General features: G+C 34.4%; 1 protein-coding gene across 4 annotated transcripts in view; it reads left to right on the plus strand.

Annotated features, from left to right (window-relative positions):
- The window catches only part of RUNDC3B (RUN domain containing 3B), a 115,201-nt gene extending 98,541 nt beyond the window's left edge, over positions 1–16,660 (plus strand). For all 4 annotated transcript variants that reach the window (XM_031939945.1, XM_031939947.1, XM_031939946.1 and 1 more), the window contains 2 exons: positions 6,305–6,426; positions 15,433–16,660. In XM_031939945.1, the coding sequence (XP_031795805.1) occupies positions 6,305–6,426; positions 15,433–15,578 (268 nt within the window). In that variant the 3' untranslated portion in view covers positions 15,579–16,660. The remainder of the gene's footprint in view (positions 1–6,304; positions 6,427–15,432) is intronic.
- Positions 16,661–21,299: the final 4,639 nt, after the last annotated feature.

The following is a 21,299-nucleotide window of genomic DNA, read 5'->3' on the forward strand; positions in this document are numbered from 1 at the left end:
AAACAAAGCCATAAAATACATATAGTCTTAAAAAAAAAAACAATCTCCCACATTAGCAGTGTCCTAAAAGCAAAAGAACCTAAGTTTTGATCTGCTGAGCATTTTTCTATGGAGAAGTGGGCAGCATGCTTTATCGTGAGAATTGTGGTTGTTGGGTATGTTGATCAAAGTTCCTAAGTCTTTTAGAATTGTCCTTACAATATTGTGGTCATTGAATAAATTGCTCTCCCGACTCTGCTCATTTCATTTGGCACTAAAATGAGCTATAGTCCTACCATAATTATCATTCACTTTCTCGTTTATCCTTTTATTCTTATCCACATTTGTCAAATCTTCTTTCTGCTTCAGATTGAATTGGTACTGTGTAATTGACAACTCTTCTATAATATTTGTCTAATATAATGGTCCATAATAGATATCTTTTATTTGTCTTAATAACATTGCTGCATAGATCACATCACTTAAGAATGTTTGGGGCTTCTGGTACACCATTTGCATTTATTACAACATAGTCTACTTGGAGAGAGAGAATGTGTATCCTTTACTGCTTTTTAAAATGAGCTTTCCTAAGTGCTGAGGTTGCAAAAATCTTATTTGTACAATTTGCATTGCCTCCTCGCCCCATACCTCCTATTTGACTTTTCTATTCTGACCCAGTCATCCTTATCACTTTCTAGCATCCTATCAATAGATTAAATGAATACAAACATCCTACTTTTATTGCAAATATCAACTTTTTTCCCAAGCATATTCTTTGAAATCTAAACCATTAAACAAGTAAAAGTGAAGCATACAAGATGTAAAAGCTTATGTACAATTTGATGCACAAAGGTATATAAAGTCTTAATTAAGTGCATGCAGATGATATGCTTTGTTGATTATCTGTGGAAAATTAAATTTATAGTAGTTCTTCTCCCTTGCCCAGTGTCTGTTAAAGACTCTCAGCATACTATCTCTGCTACCCAGATGGTGATTGTTTGGCTAATACAAATGAATATTAACCTGTGCCAAACCATTCGGAGGATAAATCCCTTAGATTATACACATCTCTTGTCCCCTCCATTAATGGAGATAATTAAAAGTTTTTTTGTCTCAGGCTTATGCAAGTTTCTATTCCTGTTTCACATTATTTTAAAACAAAATTTAACAATTAAATACTTGGGTTTGTATTTTAAAGGAAAATCTATCTTAAAGTTACAAGGTATAGGGCACAATTACCACAAATGATTCAAATATCATTTTTGAAAATACATACTACTACAGGAACCAAAAGGGAAGAATATAGGAGGTTTAATGCCTTTAATCTTTCCTGGGGATGTAGGCAGCTAATTCCTTTTTTTGTGTTCAAATACTTATGGTTAGATTAATATCTGATATAGGAGATTATTTGATTAAAAATACCAGTCTAGTGAGACTAAGGTTTAGGGATCATTTTTCATATCAGACCATTGCAATAAAAGAAACTGCTATTTCCAAAAATTACCCTCTTACTATGGCTAAGTGAAATATGAATGATAGGGATGGTAGTCACAAAGGAAAATGAATGGATAATTTCATTTCACAGCTATATTTAGGGAAGGGTGACAAGGACTTTGCCTCCAAGTCATTAGAATTTAGAGAGTACAAGAATTTCATGCAAAAACAATCGAGTTCAACACCTAGTTTCTGGTTAGCTAAAATAGCCAACATCCACTATTATTATTTATTAAGCAAGTCACGATAATCACAAATTCTCCTTTATGTTCAACTGAATTTCTTTAAGTTACTTTAAAAAAATTTTCACATTATGAATTGTGAAGTTGATCTGAGGCTCTTTTTCATGTTACTTACCATTGATGTCTATCCTGTTTCTTGTTCTGGGTACCCAAAGGCTTGTTATTATTCTATTTGGCACATGTTTACAATTGTTGCTAGAGTGAACTCAAGTCATTTCATTCCAAATGGTCAATTAATCAACAAACACTTATTAAGTGTCTCCTATTAAGGTACTGTGCTGGATGATAGGGCAGGAATGTCATCATCACAGATGAAAAAAATTGCATGGATCAATCTTTGTTAATATCTTCTATAAAATTGCTTCTTTAGGCTAGTAATTTTCCTGATTTGAGTTTCTTTATTTCAGTATTTATCAATGTAAGTTAATCTTGTAGATAGTCACTAAAGCTGAAGAAATTGTAAATGAATGATCAGGTTTTTAGATGTAGCAAGTTGTCTTTCAGAGTCAACATTCCAACCATGATGTAAAATTCATTTATTTCAATAGAAAGTTATCTTACTATAGTTAATAGATAGTTAATATGCAATGAAGAAGACTCCTTTTATTTTATTTCTATCTGCCCTCCCCCTTTTTATTTTATTCTAAAAAATAGAAATTTTCAACATACATGCAAAGATAGTTTTCAACATTCATCCTTGCAAAACTTCATGTTCCAAATTTTTTTCCCTCCTTTTCCTCCACCTTCCCCAGATGGCAAGTAATCCAGTATATGTTAAACATATGCAATTATTCTGTACATATTTCCACAATTATCATGCTGCACAGGAAAAATTAGATTAAAAAGGAAAAATGAGAAAGAAAACAAAAAACAAACAATAACAAAAAATATGGAAATACTATGTCATGATCCACATTCAGTCCCCATAATTCTCTTTCTGGATGCAAATGGCTCTCTCCATCACAAATCTATTAGCATTGGCTTGAATCATCTCATTGTTGAAATGAGCTTCTATCAGAATTGATCTTCATATAATCTTGTTGTTGCCATGTACAATGTGCTCTTGGTTCTACTCATTCCACCCATTATCAGTTCATGTAAGTCTCTTCAAGCCCCTCTGAAATCATTCTGCTGATCATTTATTATAAAACGATAGTATTTCAATAACATTCACATACCATAATTTATTCAGCAATTCTCCAACTGATGGGCATCTATTCAGTTTCCAGTTCCTTGCTACTACAAAAGGGACTGCTACAAACATTTTTGCACATGTGGGTGTTTGGGATATAGGCCTAATAGAGACTGCTGGATCAAAGGGGGATGCACATTTTGATAGCACTTTAGGCATAGGTCCAAATTGCTTTCCAGAATGATTGGATCAGTTCACAACTCCACCAACAATGCATTAGTGTTCCAATTTTCCCACATCTGCTCCAACATTTATCACTATTGTTTCCTGTCATCTTAGCCAATCTTAGAGGTGTTTAGTGCTATCTCAAAGTTGTCTTAATTTTTATTTGATCAATGGTGATTTACAGCCTTTTTTTCATATGACTAGAAATGGTTTTAATTTCTTTGTCTGAAAATTGTCTGTTCATATCCTTTGACTATCAATTGGAGAATGACTTGTATTCTTAAAAATTTGAGTCAATTCCCTATATATCTTAGAAATGAGACTTTTATTAGAACTCTTGGATGTAAAAATTTTCCCCCAGTTTTCTGCTTCCCCTCTAATCTTTTCTGCATTGGTTTTGTTTGTACAAAACTTTTTAATACATTCAAAATTATCCATTTTGCATTTCATAATGTACTCTAGTTTTAAAGAAGGCTCCTTTTCAATTTGATATTTGTTATTGATGATCACTTAGGTTTCTGATAAAGATGATGCGTTTTTAGACTATTTAGAATAATTTTAGACTATTCATTTTGAAAATCCATATAATTCTCTTCACATTTCATTCAATAATTTACATGACATACTTATGCCTTTGGGGTATATGGGATGTCCAGAAAGGATTAGCTCCTCAAGGGTAAGGGTTTGCTGAGCTCTTTTTAAGGGCTGCTCATCCACTTTTATTGTCCACTTTCACTCAACTCTAAGAAGCTGTAACACATAGGAGTTACACCTCAATAAACCATCTTGACAGATAAGCTACCAAGGTTAAGGGTAACTAAATCCAACAGTGAGTTAGGGAGTGTCTATCCCAAACATGTGAAACTTCCTCTGGCAGAATGGGCAGATGAGAACAACTTATTGCAATGGTCATGTAGGCAGCTGAAGCAGGCGCTGTGAAATGTTTAGAACTTGGTCAGACATGGAAGAAGTGAAGATCATCCACTTTATTTTTTTTTCCTTTAAAAAACCATTAGCAATTTTTGAAGAATAAAATAAGTATAAAAAAACTATGATTCTTTTGAGCTAACCTTATGAAACCTCCCCTTGAAGGCCTCCTTCCAGATCCTCATTATTGTTCACCCTAATCATGAAGCCATAATAGAAGTTTTGGAAACTTCTTGCAAGTTGGAAAATCTTTAAGTATGGACCCAGTTACATAATTGTGTATCTTTCCTCTAAGGACCACTTACCCAAGTTAAAAGAGACATGTTGATAGTTTGACTACTGACTAACAAATTTTTTTTTTGGTTGTCATAATTCATGAAGATAATATCTTTACATGTAGAGGATTGGTAGATTTAATAATTTATATTTGTATTGAATATAAAAAGTACTTGTATATACATTGTATGTACTGAGGCTTACAACAACTTTAGTGTTGCTAAGCCTGTTTTAAAGGTAAAGGAAGCTCAAAGTAGTAGAATCAGGATTCACAATCTAGGACTTTTGGATCCAAATCTCAGCGCTATTTCCACCAAAGTCCTTTGCCTTGCCTTTTCTGTGTTTTTGCTTTCTTTCATAATCAACCAATTAATGTTTTCTTTTGCAAACAAACCAAATTTATTTTAGAGCTTAGTCAGACATGGAAGATACTAAAGTCATACACTGCATTCCAGGCTATTTCCAGTTATCTAAAATATCGAAGAATACTTATTTTTCTGTTATTATACTGATGAAAAGGGACATATTTTAAATTGTCCATCTTTCCCATTCAGGCTAGCTATTGAGTTCTCATAAAACCAAAAATGTCCCTTCCTGATAAGATTATGTTATCTTAGCAGACCCCTGTAATAATAGAATTGAAAAATAATCTCTTTGTTTTTATACTTGAAAATGTTTACAAAGCTATTACATGAGAAAATGAGAGCACTAATTTCACATGCTGGTAAAATTCTTCCATTATAGCAATATATACTTCATTTATAAAAAGAAAAAAAAATTAAATTGCCTTCCTCCCCAATAAAACCCTTTTATCTTTCCTTCTTAATAAAATTGATCTGAAGAACATGGACAAAGGACATCTAAAATGCTACTGTGGACCATTTGCTGGGTTCTGACTTCAGAAAAATGGTGGGCATTGTTTTCATAAATTGGTTCTTTACATTGTCATTCTGGGACCTATTGATTAACTCGAATTTTGATGAGTAGGGATGTATTTACCCTACCTAGTATTTATTTGTTATACCTAGGATCCTTTTTTCATGCACATATGATGGAGAAACAGTTATAGCAGAATGGAATTCAAGTTCTATATGCTTTTCTATCTGTATTTCATATAAAATACACCTCGTGATTTCTGGAAAACAAAAGGCCGTAGATTTTGATTATTTTTTTTAAAACTAAGGCTTAACCTTAAATATATGTCAAATATTTTCAGCATGTACTACTTAGATATGGATATAATTTAAAATGACACATAAAACAGTAGCTAACATCAAGGTTCATCTTTTAATTTTATATTGAAGGACTAAGTAGGAGTAATGGTATGAAATTTTAATGAATTTATTCTTTTAATCTTGAAAAGAAAATTACCATTTTTCTTCTATCATACTACAGCTATAATGGAATGGTTTTCCAGATGAAAAAAGGACTGACTATATCACTCAGATGAAGGAGTCCAGATCAGGAAAACCTTGTTAGTGCTTAAATACAGATATTCTATTAACCAGCATTTTAGTATCACAGTGATAATTGATAGTGAGAATCCCAAGGCTTAATAAGGTCTTGAAATGCCTTTGGAACATCAAATAAATATTAGATTACATTCACTAGATTTTTAATGTAGCATGTTGAATTATTGATATTCTAATTCTTTGAAGATTTGCAATCTATATATCTCTCCATACAGTAAGTAGCTATGAGGCCTTGGGAAGTCACTTAACCTAGCAGTTAAATCTTTTAACTATCCAGAGCGCTGAATGAGCCATTCTGGAGAATGGAGATAAAAGTGTAAATATATGAACTTGTTTCATAAGTATAATTTTCCTCCCCTTTTGTTTTCAGTGATGAGTGAGATAAAAATAAGGTCAGAATATCTTTTTTAAAAGAATTCAAGAAAAATGTGGATGAGGAATTTGCCCAAGTCAATGAATCTATCAATATATCAATTTATCTATCTATTGAACCTGTAGTTCTTCAAGTGTCCTTCGTGGAAGGAAATTCAAGTGGTACTTTAATTCCTGTTTTACAGCAAAAGTTTTCAAAGTCTGGACCAGTTATCAGCAGAAGTTAGTCTATCACAGACATCTTTGGGTCCAGCCCATTCACAGGATGGAGATGGCAAACAAGACATGTTAAATTTATTAAGTGAAGGTAAGCAACATTATCAATTAATCTGTACCATTATTTTTGTTTGATTCCCTTGCTATATTCATAGAAAATCAGAATATGCTCTTGGGGATGGATTTTCCATAAAACATACCTGGAAGGTTATCTGAACCTATAAGAGGCCTTAAAGATCTAGTCCCATTCCTTTATTTTGCAGACAGACACAAGACCTAGGAAAATTAAATAGCACTCCAAGGTCAGAAAGGTAGGAAGGACTAGATCTAGAATTTAATGACAGGCTTCTGAATCTAAGACTTTCTGTCAATACCACCATACTATGGAAATGATTCTTTTCTTTTTCCTTCTCATACATTTAAATATAGCAAGAAGTCAGTTAGACAAAAAGTTCAAGGAAAGGGCTAGTTGTGCTTAATTGGATTTTTTAATCAATCAGCCATCTTTTGTTTCATGATGAAGTAGAAAGTCTAGCCCCATCTAGCTTTGCATCCTAATTCTGGTGCTTACTACCAATGAGTCACTGAAACTCTCTGAACCTCAGATTAGTTGTTTATTTAAAGAAGAGAGGGGATGGAGGTTTGGACCAGATGACTTTGAAGGTCCTTTCCATTTCTAAATCTATGATCCTTGTTGAAAATATATGGACATGTTAGTTTATTTTATTTAAGTAAAAAAAAAAAAGGTAGACTTTAATGGGAATATGCTGGAACCTTCTCAAAAGCTGATTGTTAAATTTTCAAGTATGAACATTTATATCTTGGAAATCTGCAAGTACTATAAGTCAGATTATGATTCATGACTTTGTTGCTTAAGTGATATTTTGTTGTTGCTGACTTCAGACAGTGATGAAGAATATGCTAATAATACTGATCGATCTTTAAAGTGCATCATTCCTTATACATTTTTTAAAGTTGGAGAATCAGTTGTTAGACATTCCTGCCTGTATATCCTTTGATAAGAATTATTCAGATAAGCTACCCTATGTTGGAATCCTAGTGTTAACAGAACCTGAAACAAGGTACTAAGTACAATTGATAGAAGTAATGCTTGGGTTCACACCTTTAGAGAGCTCATATAAGCAAGAAGTATTTAAGTACTCATTGGAGTTCACACGTTTGGGAGATTTCAGGGTTTAGTATGAGATATCCAAATACACACCTCCCTTAATCTCTGCCTCCAGAAGGAGGAGTTAACCTTTGGGAGATCATATATAAAGAGGCTCTTAGCTTCGGGGGTGACTTACTTCAAACATTGTGAGGGGTGGAGAGGAGCACTCTGGGAGAAGCCCACAATCCCTCTATCCGAGGCAAGAAAGATTCATTGCATCTTCCACCTTGGTGTTGGCTGGAGGCTGAAGAAAGCAGAGGCAGAAGCAAAGGACAAAGCTTTAAGAGCTCTTAGAACCAAACAGAAAAATAGGCCTCTAAGAAAAACTAACCAGGCTATTTTGGAGGAAGCAATAAAAGATCTGAACTTTTAACACCTGCCTGCATTTGGTTGATTATCACTTTTAACTGAAACTAAGGCTGCCTCCAGAAACCTTCCCAAGAAACCTGCTCCCAGAGAGAACCATTATATTTTATTTTAAAGAAGAAAAACACCACAACCCTAAGTGCTTTATAGTTTACAATTATCCTCAGCAATCCATAAGGTAATTACTATAAATAATAGGAAATGGGAGAGTCCAAACTAAACCTCTGGTCTGCTGAGTCCTTCCCTATTCAGTGTTCTTCCCACTAGATCCCAGCTGTAGCACTTCATGACCATTATGCGTAAGATTCTCCAGCATTTTTAATACCGGCATGAGTCATTGGGCTTAGAATGTCCAGTTATAAAATGAGGTGATTTTAAAAACAAACCCTCCTGACTCCCTGCTGCTTGCTTTCGTGTGACCTTATTGAAGTGGAATGCAGAAGAAGTTTTAAGGATTCTGTTTAATAACTTGCCCACAAACCTGCGCTGCCTTCCCGTGTTCCTTTGTGCCTGAGAAAATAGGAACTGAGATTGGAAAAACTTAACTCAGCGAAAGCCCCCCTTTTATAAGTTACGAAAGTGCTCCATCTGGTGGCCAATCACAAACACTGTACGGCTGGAATAGTGCGACCATCCCGGTCAGGTGGGGCTAAACAGAACTTGAAGGCAATGTGGGATTTATCCAGCTCTGTGGTGGTTTGGGCGAGTCACGTCAGTGTCCTCACGTCTGACCGGGGAGAGGATGGTCTCTGTGATCCCTCCAAGATCTTGCACTGATGATGAGCCGACCATTGATTTGCAAGGTTCTCCACAAGGTGTTAATTTGATGAGATGCATGTGCACACTGCAACATCCCAGGTAGATGAAAGTATATCCTACCTGTGGGGAGCTTGGGGGTGCGAGTCAAAACACTGGGCCTAGAATCTCTAAGCCTCGAGTTCAGATGTGACCGCAGACACTTAATTAGATAAGTAACTTAAGCTCTATTCGCCCCAAGTTCAAATGTGACCACAGACATTTAATTAGTTAAATAAGTAACTAAGTTGTAGAGTTCAAATGTGACCGCAAACAATTAGATAAGTAACTTAAGTTGTAGAGTTCAAATGTGACCACAGACATTTAATTAGTTAGATAAGTAACAAGCTCTATTTGCCCTTAATTCAAATGTGACCACAAACAATTGGTTACATAAGTAACTTAAGCTCTATTTGCCTCCCTTACTTCATCCTTATTAGGTTATTTTGAGGAGCCAATGAGGTAGTTACAAAGCATTTAACCCAGTACCTGGGCACATAGTAAGTAGCATATAAATGTTAGCTAGTATTTTAAGAAATTAAATATAGAGGCTCATTATTAGATTAGCCATGGGATCATTCATTTTTTTTACAGCAACTTTTAAAAAAAAAATTTTATTGATGTTTTTTCACAAAAATAATTTTTAATTAACTACCAGTTCCCCCCTCCCCCCAAACCACAGTTAAATCTCTTATAACCACCAGCAGAAAAATTAATTCAAGCACTGATCGTGCTTGACAGTATATGTAACATCTTAACCTCAAATTGTTCATCTTTCTATCAAGAGATGATGTTTAGTCATTGGTTCCCTAGAGCAAAGAAATGGTAACTATATTTTAATTTGGATGTCATTTTGTGTTGTTAGGCACCTAGGCGTCCTAGTGCTACATTTCAGAGTTAGGAAGGTCTAAGTTTCAATTCTGCCTTGGATACATACATGCTGTGTGATTCTAGGCAATTACTTAACTTCTTTGGATATCAATTTCCTCATCTGAAAAAGGGGTATAAAAAATAACTTCCTAGAGTTGTTTTGAGATGGTATATGTAAAACACTATATGTTATTTCTATGTGGAATAGAGAGATAAGGTGAAGAACTTACACGGATGTGTGAATTCTTTTTCTGAATCTTATTTTCATTATTTCTGTGTTTCCCCTATGACCTGCATAAATATGTACAGGTCCATATTTATTTGAGCCTTGGCCAGCTATAAACATATTTACTTAACCTGAGCTGATGACATTTATCAGTATTTGACATTTATTGAAATAGTCTATTAGCTTGACCACTATCTGCTTGATTATCTAAAGCCTGAAGGCCTGATTTTCTGTTTTCTAGAAATCAGGTGATATGAGAGAAACAGAAACCTTCCATTCCAATGACTCTAGATAGAAACAACCAATTAGATGCCTTTTCCCCTTTCTCCATGCTCTCTTTCTTAATTTAATCTCTTGTATAAAAGCTGTGTATCTTTACTACTTCTTTAGCCCTCCTACCCCGAGCTTTCTCTTTCCCTTATCTCCTGGTAGAATTGCTCATCCTCATGAGGATTAATAAACAATCTTTCTGCTTTCTACTTTAGGTGAGCTCTGAGTACTCATTTTGGGTAAGGGTCTTCTACATCCCACATATTTTCCCTGAAAATACAGTAAACAGTGAATGTTGTTTTCCTGTTTCTGTATTAGGTCTTGAAGTCTTTTCATTTTTCTCTAAATCCCTTGTATTTGTCAGTTCTTAGAATCATAGATTTAAAACTGAAAGGGCCTTCAGAGATCATATAATACACCTCACACCCACCACCATTTTGAGACTCAGTGAGGTTGACTTGTCCAGTGTGATGATATTGCATGATTTTTGCATACCAGCATGGTCAGACATACTTCAATAATGGGTATATTTTACTTTGTTTACAATTTTTATGTCACTACTCTTTTTATGCCCATTAGTGGGATATGGATAAAGGTAAAAGGATATGAACTCAGTCATTTTTATCCTGTCATTCCAAATTGTTTTCCAAAATATTTGGAATCTTTCATAGTTCTACCAACAGTATTTTAATGTTCCCGTCTTATCCCTTCCATCACTGGCTGTTTTCATCATCATCAATTTAACAACCTTTGAGATCTATTTACTATTTTGTAAAAAAAAAAAAAAAAAAAAAAAAAAAAAAAAAAGTTTTCATTTGGTATTAGTGAAGAGAATATGTATATCTATTAAGTTACAAGTCCTTTTAGTACTCATCTTCTGTAGTATCCTTCAGTGCCCAAAATGTATTAGTTAACACGATCCAGATTCTGTTCAATTCTTTGATTATAAAGATCAGGTACTCAGATTTTTGAGAGTTACTTAGGTAGTATAGATGGTATAAATAGAAAAAGCATTTTTGGAGAAACAGCAATATTTTCTGGGTTTAGTGAACATATGTTTTGCCTAAGAGGGAGGTGAAATTTGGATTTTTCATTTGACTTTGAAAAAGTAGAGCAAGAGAGCAAAAGAGAATTTCTTTCTCCTCCATCCTTTTTCTCTCTTCAAAGCTCTGTCCATTCACACAGCCATACAAGTTAAACCTCCTTGTTAACTCAGTTATAATGTACACATTTCTAGAAATCCTTCAAAAAATTATTTTAATGGTACATATTTTGAGCAAAGTATCTGACAATTGGGTTAGGATATATGTGCATAAATTGTTACATTGTGTGTGTGTACGTACTTATTATTGGCTGTGGTGTTCTTTTCTTTTTTATAATATACGATGGTTCTCTCTGGGAGCAGGTTTCTTGGGAGGTTTGCTGGAGGCAGCCTTAATTTCGGTTCCAAGTAATAATCACTTCAAATGCAGCAAGGAGTTAAAATGTAGTCCTTTATTATGTCCTTCAAAATCTTGAGCTTCAGTCCCTAGCTTCCTCTGAATGTCTCCAGCCAGCACAAAGGTGGAAGATGGAATGAATCTGTCTCCGCCTCCTAGAGTGGGCTTCTGTATCTCCCAGAGTGCTCTTTGGCCCTGAGAGCTTCTTGCTTATATGCTGTACACTGAGTACACACCAATCATTATATCACTGGGAAACCATTATTTGTTGTAGGATTAAATCAATGCTAAACTAGATTTAACCATTGTCTCCTCAATTCCACTTAATACCTTATTTCAAGTTCTGGCCAATAACATCTCCTTGTAGGATCAGATCAATCATACTGAACCATGCTAAATTAGAGAATTATTGTCTCTATCAATTCTAATGACTTAACATTTTGTAAGGATTCCAACAATTGGCTGTGGCTTTTTCTTTTTTCCTCAGATCAAGATTTGAACTATCCCTGTTTTAGGCATGGAAAGCATAAACCCACTTTGTCTGATGACTCTCCTTAGTGCTACTTCACTCATAAGGAAAGCTTTAACAAATCTGCAATGTAATATAAATGCCATGAGAGTCATAACTTACTGGAACTCACTTCTAAGGAAAAAATTTATTCTCAAATGAGTCATTTACTCCAACATTTCAAGCATCTGCAATTTTATCAATGTGGCTGCTCCCATCACTGCCACAAAGGACCAGTCCCCTAAGACTTAGCAGGTGGTGGTAGAAAGTTGCCATCACAAAGAAATCTCATCACCCAGGTGATGAAAATCCAGCTCCTCAGACCTATGTCTTGGTCCATCATAAAACCTATACAATAAAATATTCTGTTGGGTGGGACCTTGTGGAGTTTGTACTTTGACTCTCCTAGTGTTTCAAAAACCAGGGTCATCATTCATTCTGTGCAAAGGCATCTGAGAACTTTTGTGGACATATCATTTCATCTGTATACACATACATATATATATATATATATGTATATACAACACATATTGATGTCGTTATCATCATTGACACTAAGTTCTATCATCAGAGTCTGGGGGCAAGGAGTAGATGCTAATTCATAATATTTCTTGGGCAGTAGTTAAATCAAGGACAAAATAGCCTTAGATGTAGAGACTTTGTCTTCCTTTCATTACATATCTTATTTTCCATTTTATTATTCATTAGAGGAGCCATGTGCAGCTTTAGAAATAAGCCTGACCACATGGCTCTTCTAAACAATGAGACGATTCAAGCCAGTTCCAATGATCTTGTGATGAAGAGAGCCATCTACACCCAGAGAAAGGACTCTGGGAACTGAGAGTGGATCACAACATAGCATTCACTCTTTTTGTTGTTAGCTTGTATTTTATTTTCTTTCTCATTTTTTTCCCTTTTTGATTTAATTTTTCTTGTGCAGCAAGATAATTGTATAAATATTTATGTCTATATTTGATTTACATGTATTTTTGTCATGTTTAACATATATTGGATTACTTGCCATCTAGGGGATGGGTGGGGGGAATATGAGGAAAAATTGGAACACAAGGTTTTGCAAGGGTCAATGTTGAAAAATCATCCTTGCATGTGTTTTGAAAATAAAAAAGTTTAATAAAAAAGATAGACACACACACACACACACATATATATATACACATACACACACACACACACATAAAGAAATAAGGCTGACAAACTTCCTTGATGAAGATTTTACTGCTAAGGATACCCCAGGACCAAAATATTGATAGTTTGTTGTTATTGATTTTCCCTGAAAAAAAGATAACCTACCACATTGCTAACTTTGGAGATCTCCCTCAAGATGCTACAATAGTATTTTGAGAAACTTCAATTTTATGCTGTCAAATTAATGCTTTTACTAGATACACAAGATTTGTGATACAGTAAGGCAGCATAGCAAGACTCTGAGGTACCCCCAGAGAGGATAAAAACAAAGCCATGCAAACAAGCATCAAAAGTTAAGTATGTTAACAAGTAGAATAGAGATGATGGCTTTTTCAAAAGTCCAGAGCTCATCCACAGGCAAACTTGGTTTATGCTTTCCATACGAACCCAGTCCCCCATCACAGATTTTAGAATCTTTAGTTCTAAGCTTGGCTCAAATGCCATCTTCTACAGGAGGCTTTCCCTCATCCCCAAACATATACAAAATGGTATATATTACTGTGTGAACATTTATCTTCCCCACTAAAATAAAAGCAAAGGTAGACATCCTCTACCCACAGCTTCAGTACATCTAGCACCTAATCCTTGCTGAATGACTTCTTCTTGCAGTCATTGATGGGGAACTTAAGGACCCAAGGGATTGCTGGCCCAGGCTTTATTAAAGCTAATGCCAGACTTGGTGGTCTGATACGATGCAAATCTTGCTACAATAGAGCCTGAGCCACAGCCAATACTACCAATCCTGATACTTTTGTTTGGTTTCAACTTGGCTTGGGGGAATGAGCAGGGCAATGACTTCCAGCTGAAATTTGCTTTCGAATGACATGTTACCTCCCATGAGGGGAAGACAGTGTTCTCTCACTTCTGTCCTCAGAAATCACTTTCTTCAAAGCTCAATTCAAATCCAAGATGCCAGCCAGCCTCCTGTGTCCCACTGCCATCCATCATTTCATACTTTGTACTACCAATTTTTGAATCCCCCCCCCCCATCCCAATACATTGGAAGCTTCTTGAAGGCAGACTTTTCTCATTTTTCTGCCCACAGCATCTAGCATAGTTGTAGTTATAGCTCTGGTCTCACCAGATCAAGCTCAACCAACATGCTCCAGAAAAAACAAATTCACTTTCATGGCATAGTGTTCAAAACAACTTTGTGGGAGAGGTAGTGCAACATTAGGTGAGGAAACTGAAGATCGCAAAGGCTAAGTCACTCACTTATGATCATACAATATCTGAGCCAGGCTTCTGACTCTGATCATTCAATAAACATTAAGTGCCAAAGTACTGGGCCAAGTGCTGAAAAGAGGCAGAAGCAGTCTCTGTCTTCAAGAAGCTTACAATCTAATGGGGAGACAACATGCAAAAAAATATATAAAAAAACTATCTGTATACAGGAAAAATAGGCAATAAGTAAAAGAGGAAAAGAGCTGGAATTAAGAGATTTCCCTCCTATAAAAGGTGGATTTTAGGTAAGACTCAAAGGAAGCTGGGGAGTGGAGAAGGAAGAATATTGCAGCCATGGGAGACAGCCAGATAAAATGGCTGAAACTGAGAGATGGTCTTGTTTGTCAAACAGCCAGGAAGTTACCGTCACGGTATCCAAAAGTATGTGCCAGGGAGTGCTATGTAAGAAGCCTGGAAAGGAAGAAGGGGGTTAAGTTATTTTATATTTGTTCCTGAAGGAAATATGGAGTTTGAGTAGGATGGTAACATGATTAGACCTCCACTTTAATTAAATCACTTTAATGACTGAATGGAGAATGGGTTGAAGTGGGGAGAGAGTGGAGGCAGGCAGACTCACTTAAAAGGCTATTGCAAAAGTCCAGGCTTAAAATCCAGTAAACTATAATCATCATTTTGTAACCTTTCTAAAATTCTGAATCTGTGAAGCTTACTTAGGATATAAAAGGCTACCAGATACTCTGCAGTTTTAGTATTATCCCATCTAAGTTCTCTTCCTAATTAAACTTTCCTTTTTTTTTGATAGCCAGTTATTTTTTTGGGGGAGGGGAGGGGGTGAAAATATTTCAAAATTATACATCTCAAATTTGTGAAAAATAGATCTTTTTTGACAGGGTTTTAATAGTAATGTTGAAAATAGTAAAAGCTAAAATCTGTAGATGTAGCAGGCAATGTAGTATTGTAGTGACATTTCCACTAGCAGGAATTTTAAATGTGGCAGTTCTTACATTTTGCAGGCTAATTTTTAAAGTGATTTATAATTTTTATAATTCTCTGAATTCTAGGTAAAGAAGATACTCCCTCATTACTTGGTCTCTGTGGCTCTCTGACCTCTGTTGCAAGTTATAAATCTTTAACAAGTCTGAAATCAAGTGACTACCTTGCAAGTCCCACTACAGAGATGACAAGTCCAGGCCTAACTCCTTCCTGAACAGCAAATGTGATGGCAGCCAGAAAAGATCTCTTATGTTACATACATTCAGTCTACATTCCATGGGTTTGACTGCCGGGGTTTGATTGCAAATAGTTATATGCTTTTTTTTTTTTTTTTTTAAAAGATTTCCTTTATATTCTCTTATTTAGAAACCAGTTCATATACTCTCAATGAAGAATGTCTTAACTGATGTTAGTTTGTAATTTCTCCAATAAATGAACAATTTTTAAAGGTGAATTGATAAAAGATTTTAACAAATTTAAACCAGATAGCTTCCCAGATAATTAAGGTGTGGCAAAATGCACATATTCTTCAAGTGATCTTTCACATGTTTATTTAAATATTTAGCTACTGAAACCTGAGTTCATGGGATCTAAACAAAGCAATTTTCATGGATTAATGCAGATGTCATATTAAAGGAGAAATGATCCCCAAAGAAGGCCAGGATAAGGCAGTTGTATGCCTCGGACAAGTTTGAAAAGTCTATGCCCTGTGTTATTGTCCACTGGAGACATTGTGCCTCCATGTAACACATCTTTGCATACCCCCAAATCGATACCTATATGGATGGCTTGGAAAGTAAACTTTTCTGGCATAGTGTTTTTTTAAAAATGGTACTCCTTGCCCTGTTCCTCCATGACCCAGGGTGAGTAGAGACCTCCTACCTGCCTCTCCATAGTTTAGCTACAGCTTCACAACTTCAGGTTTTTCATTAAGTTCCTGCAGTAATCCAACACTTTTAAAGTCTTCTAATGTATGATTAAGATTGTCAGAACTGTTCAGATTTTGAAGAAGCTTATTCAATTAATTTAAAAATACTTTTCAGTTTTTAACATTTACCAGTTGATACTGACATTCCACTTTACCTTTTATAAATTTTGTAGACATTTACCTTTTTAGACAGTTGATAATGTATTTGATAAGGTCCATGAAAAACGGATTTATAATAAGATAGATGCACTTTAGGGAAACGATGAACTAACCAAGTAACCTTGGACAGGTTTCCCTGAAATTTTCTAAAAACATTAACTGGTAAATTGCCATGTGTATACACACACACACACACACACACTCCAAAAGGAAAACTATGTAAAAAAATTAGAAATAACTTGGATGGTTTAAATTTAAACATACCTGATAACATCATATATACCATTATAAAGTTTTTTCTCTCCAATGTTAAATAGCAATAAAGTATATTTTTCCAGGCTTTATAATTAATTACACTACTCCATTCATTAAAAACAAAATTATTAATAAATTTTGCTCCATATTTCAAATGATAATATTAACCTATGTGACATTGGGCTTTCTGATAATCAATATTCTCATCTCTGAAATAAATTTGGACTAAATCTTATAACATCTTATAATTAGCACTCACATTTTGTTGTATAGAAGTAGAGAATTTATTATAAATAAGTCCAGGAATACCTTTTGAGGCTTCAGTTTCCATAGCTTCAAGTAATCACTTCTTTATATATCCCACTATACTAATTTAGAGTTATAAATAGATGATTTATTTTCCATAGCTGCTTTTTGGTGGGGGGGGGGGGGGGGGGGGGGGGGGAGGAAGCATAGTGTATATTTCGTTGTGCCAAAGAAGTTTTAAAAATTGTTTACATTAAGTTACTGAAATACTGAAAACTTCATATCTTTGTTTTTAGATGGCATTTATTTATGATGGATGTAAGTGATTTATATTTTAAAATACAAAGTAATATAGGACTTTTAAGTACTTGGCGCTACTCATTTGCTTTATTTCCATAAAAAGTAATTGGAATAACAAAAATTTAACCCAATTATTCTTTGAAATACAAAGCAAACAAATGTGGAAATTTATTGAGTTATTTAGATGTTATTTGACCATTCTAATAATTTACATTAATATAAATAATAGTTGTAGGTGGAATAAGTAGGCTTATGTTATATGATTTAAGAGGGGGAAAAAAAAGAAATCCTGACATTAAAAAAATTTAAATCCCTTCCATCTCTTATAATGATAACTTACAATTTAAGCTACCTTGATACAAAAGAAGGATTTAAGAGCAGTTTTAATAGCAGCAGTAGGGGCAGTGTAACCAGATAGCTGCCTACTTAATTTCGCCTTGATCCTGGATTAATAAATAGTACTACTTTCACAAGATCTGCCATTGAGAATGATATCACTTATTGTAATTATCAACCTACCTTTATGACATTCTATTTTTAGGTTATTTATTAAATAACTGATTTGCATACATTTTTAGTATACAGAAAAAGGTGGAATCCTTAAAGTGTTCAGATTTTATTTAATGGATATGATTAACACCTTGTGCATTCTTACATTTTACTGTGTGCAGAATTAAACAGTTTTCTTCGCCCATCATATAAAAGACACAATCACAGTTTTTTACTTCTGTCATGCTCCCTTTCTCGGAGCTCTTGGAGTAAAGTTCATTTGCTCTTGTGGAATTTCAGCTTTCTACACAAATCATTTCATATTAGTCATAGAATATATAGTTGTCTGTGCATGAGAAAACCGATTGTATGTCTCAAGCCTGTTTTAAATGGCAATGTTCATTGTTCAGGAAAAAAAAAAATACCATGAATGTTGAATTAATGCCAAAACTTGTATGGTGTATTTTGTTGCCTTGATATATATTTGTTGCATGTAAATTAAATATTTTATAGCCATCAATAGTGACTTTTTTCCTTTGCTTCTACAGGCTAATCCTAAACAGAATATAAAATATGGGAAGAATTTACTTTTTCTTATTTTTAATGGGTATTTATTTGGAGAACTACATTTCAACACAAGTAAAAACTCAATATCACTTATTTATTTTAAGCAAGATATTAACAAGCTATTACTGCTTAGTGATGTGAGAGCTAGGGCTTGGGATTGACAAGAGCTTTAGGTTAGATAACTGGAAAGTCTTGTTATTTATTGTCTAATGATGGTGGCGCTAACCTAGCAAAAAGAACTTAATCAAAAGAAGAGGATTCTTCTTGGTCCAGCTTTGAGACTGCTCAGCTTTATAATCCTAAGCAAGTCCCCCATTGTCTATTTCTTTGGTTTTTGAAATCTTTAATAAAATGAACTACCTATAAACATTCTTTGGATAAAAAAAAAACAACTTCTAAATATGAGTTTATTTTCTTGCTTCCTGAAACAAAGTGATAACAAGCAAGGTAACATTTTGTCCACTTTTGTGCTATCTGTGATTTCCAGTTGGATTTATATTTGTGAGCATGAGCAAAATCAAAAACTGCCAAAATCTCTGTTCCTTCATTTAGAATAAGGATAATAATACCCAGGATTTCCATCTCAGGGACATTATGAGGACTAAATGATAGCATTTATTTTTAATAATAAACTTTACTGTTTCAAATGGATGAAAATTACTTAAAATTTCCATTTAACTTTAAAAGAAAATAACCCTAGCATAAAGTGCCTATAACATTATACACTCTTCAAATAAGAAACGATGTGTATTGGTTTCTCTTTACCAAAACATTAAGTGCTTAAAAATGATCATCCCAAAGTGAGTCACTTGGCTTTCTTGAGTGAAGGGAAAAAAGTCTACTTTTGCAACATTTGTCTCTCTTGAAACATTTGCTAGAAATCAGGGAACAAAGATTATTCAGCTGTCATAGTGCCATATTTCAGAGTATAGTTCAGGCAAATCAAAGATTTTCTATTATTTTAAAGGGGTCTCCTATATAGAGTAGAAAAATTAAAAATTACTCAAAACTGATGTCTTAACATTTACACAATTATGGAGTCAGGTGGAAACATTTAAAATGATGCACTAAATCAAGCTTCAGGTGATTTTTTTCTGGAATTCTCCTCTCCAAAAGGAATAGTTAAAACCAGAAAAGGATTTATATTAGGATAAATAAGCATAATGAATCTAATCTAAACAAGAAGGATTATTTTAAAGTAGGTACTCTCTTATATAAATAAAACTATTCAATCTAATATTTGGAGAAAAAACTTTTTCTTCTTGAAATAAATCAAATTTAAGGATATGCAATTAAAAACAATCAGACTTTTCATCAGTTCAATAAGAAAATTAGCATGCATGGTGTATACTTTAAAGAAAGGAAAACTGATGATATTCCTGGAATGACATAGTTGATCATCAACCCCCTGAATTCATCAAAAGTCAAGAATATGAGCATAGCACTCCACTGTTTAGACAATGTTTATATAATTTCTTCAATAGAAGTGGATACCAAAGGTTTCCTTCTTTGCCTCTAAACCATGAAAGAGATAGATTGTGGTCATGTATTCACAAGCAATTAACCCTTACTTGCTAAAAGCATATTATGTCTTCAATTAAAAAATGAGACCTTTATTCCCATTAAATTCCATTTTGTTAAACTGGGTGCAAAGTGTAGAGGGCTGAAACTCTGAAAAAAAGGTGTGCTTGAATCAGACAAGAGAACACTTAAGGCTAATTACCTATTCAATGTAAGACAATAACTCTATAAGTATTATATTAGATGATGGCTCTCCTCACTATTGCTGAATGGGTGGTAGTGAGACAATCTTAGGCAAGGACTGAAGGGCTGAGGAAGAGAGGTTAGACCACTTGGCTGCAGGGTGAGGAGAAGAGAGGCTGGAGAATCTTTACTCCAGAATCCAGGATACATCTTTGGCAAGCTTCATGGCAGCTTGCTTGCCTCCTTCACTTCTCCCCCTAAAGACCAAAGGACTTTGATTTATCCTGACTCTGGCTGATCCTGAGGCCCTCCAGGGAGCTGGCCCGTACTTTATAGCAAAATTCTTCGAGTCCTGTCTGTCAGATGTTCTATATCACTACCTGTAGCTTTGTTCAGAGCCCACTTTGAAATGAAGGTGGTTCTGAAAGCACAAAGTGCTAGCACTCTCTATCACTTTCTATTATTTTGTATAAATTGACCTGTTTTTATGGTATATCCCCTCAGGAGATCTGAGAGTCTTTGAAGATGAGTACTGTTTTCTCTTTGTATCCCCTACTCTACCACATGTAATGTGGGATTACCACATTACTTCATCCATACATACACACACATACACCATGTATTATAGGGGATTAGTAAATAACTTGTTAAAATCTGAATTCAAGAAAATTTTCTATTTTTCCTCTGTAGAAAATGATAGGGCTTAGATCTAGAAAGGGCTTAAGCTTGTCTGGTCTAAGCCTAACTTTACAAAGGAGGAAACTGAGGTCACAGAGAGATTTAGTAACTTAACTTAAACTCATACAGGAAGTATGGATCTGAAAGCAAGTCTGTACTTCAAATGCAGCATTCTTTTTACTACGCTCAGTAATTGGGGCTCAATGTACAGAAAACCTCCATTCAGTTGCTTTTCATTAGTATATATCTATGTGTGTAACTTAGCCATGTTTTTAAAAATAACTGCCAAGTATACTAAAAACAATGCAAGGTAAATAGAAAGATGAAATTTTGTTTATCTGTCATATTTACCCATTTGGTTAAACTTGAAATACACACAGGAGAAAAGATTATCACTTGAAAACATAGATTTAGACATTTTCTTCATTTCATTATCAATGCAAATAGAAAAAAGAAAACTAAGTGTGATGAATGCCAATAAGTATTTTAAGCTTGTTAGTAAGTGGTAATCTAGATAAACCGACCCTATGTAAACACATATCATTCATATAGCTGGCCTGAACAAAATTTCAAGATATTGTCACTAAAAGACATTACAGAAAACTTAGG

The sequence above is a fragment of the Sarcophilus harrisii genome, chromosome 5 (genome assembly GCF_902635505.1).
Source record: "Sarcophilus harrisii chromosome 5, mSarHar1.11, whole genome shotgun sequence".
Classification (NCBI taxonomy): domain Eukaryota; kingdom Metazoa; phylum Chordata; class Mammalia; order Dasyuromorphia; family Dasyuridae; genus Sarcophilus; species Sarcophilus harrisii.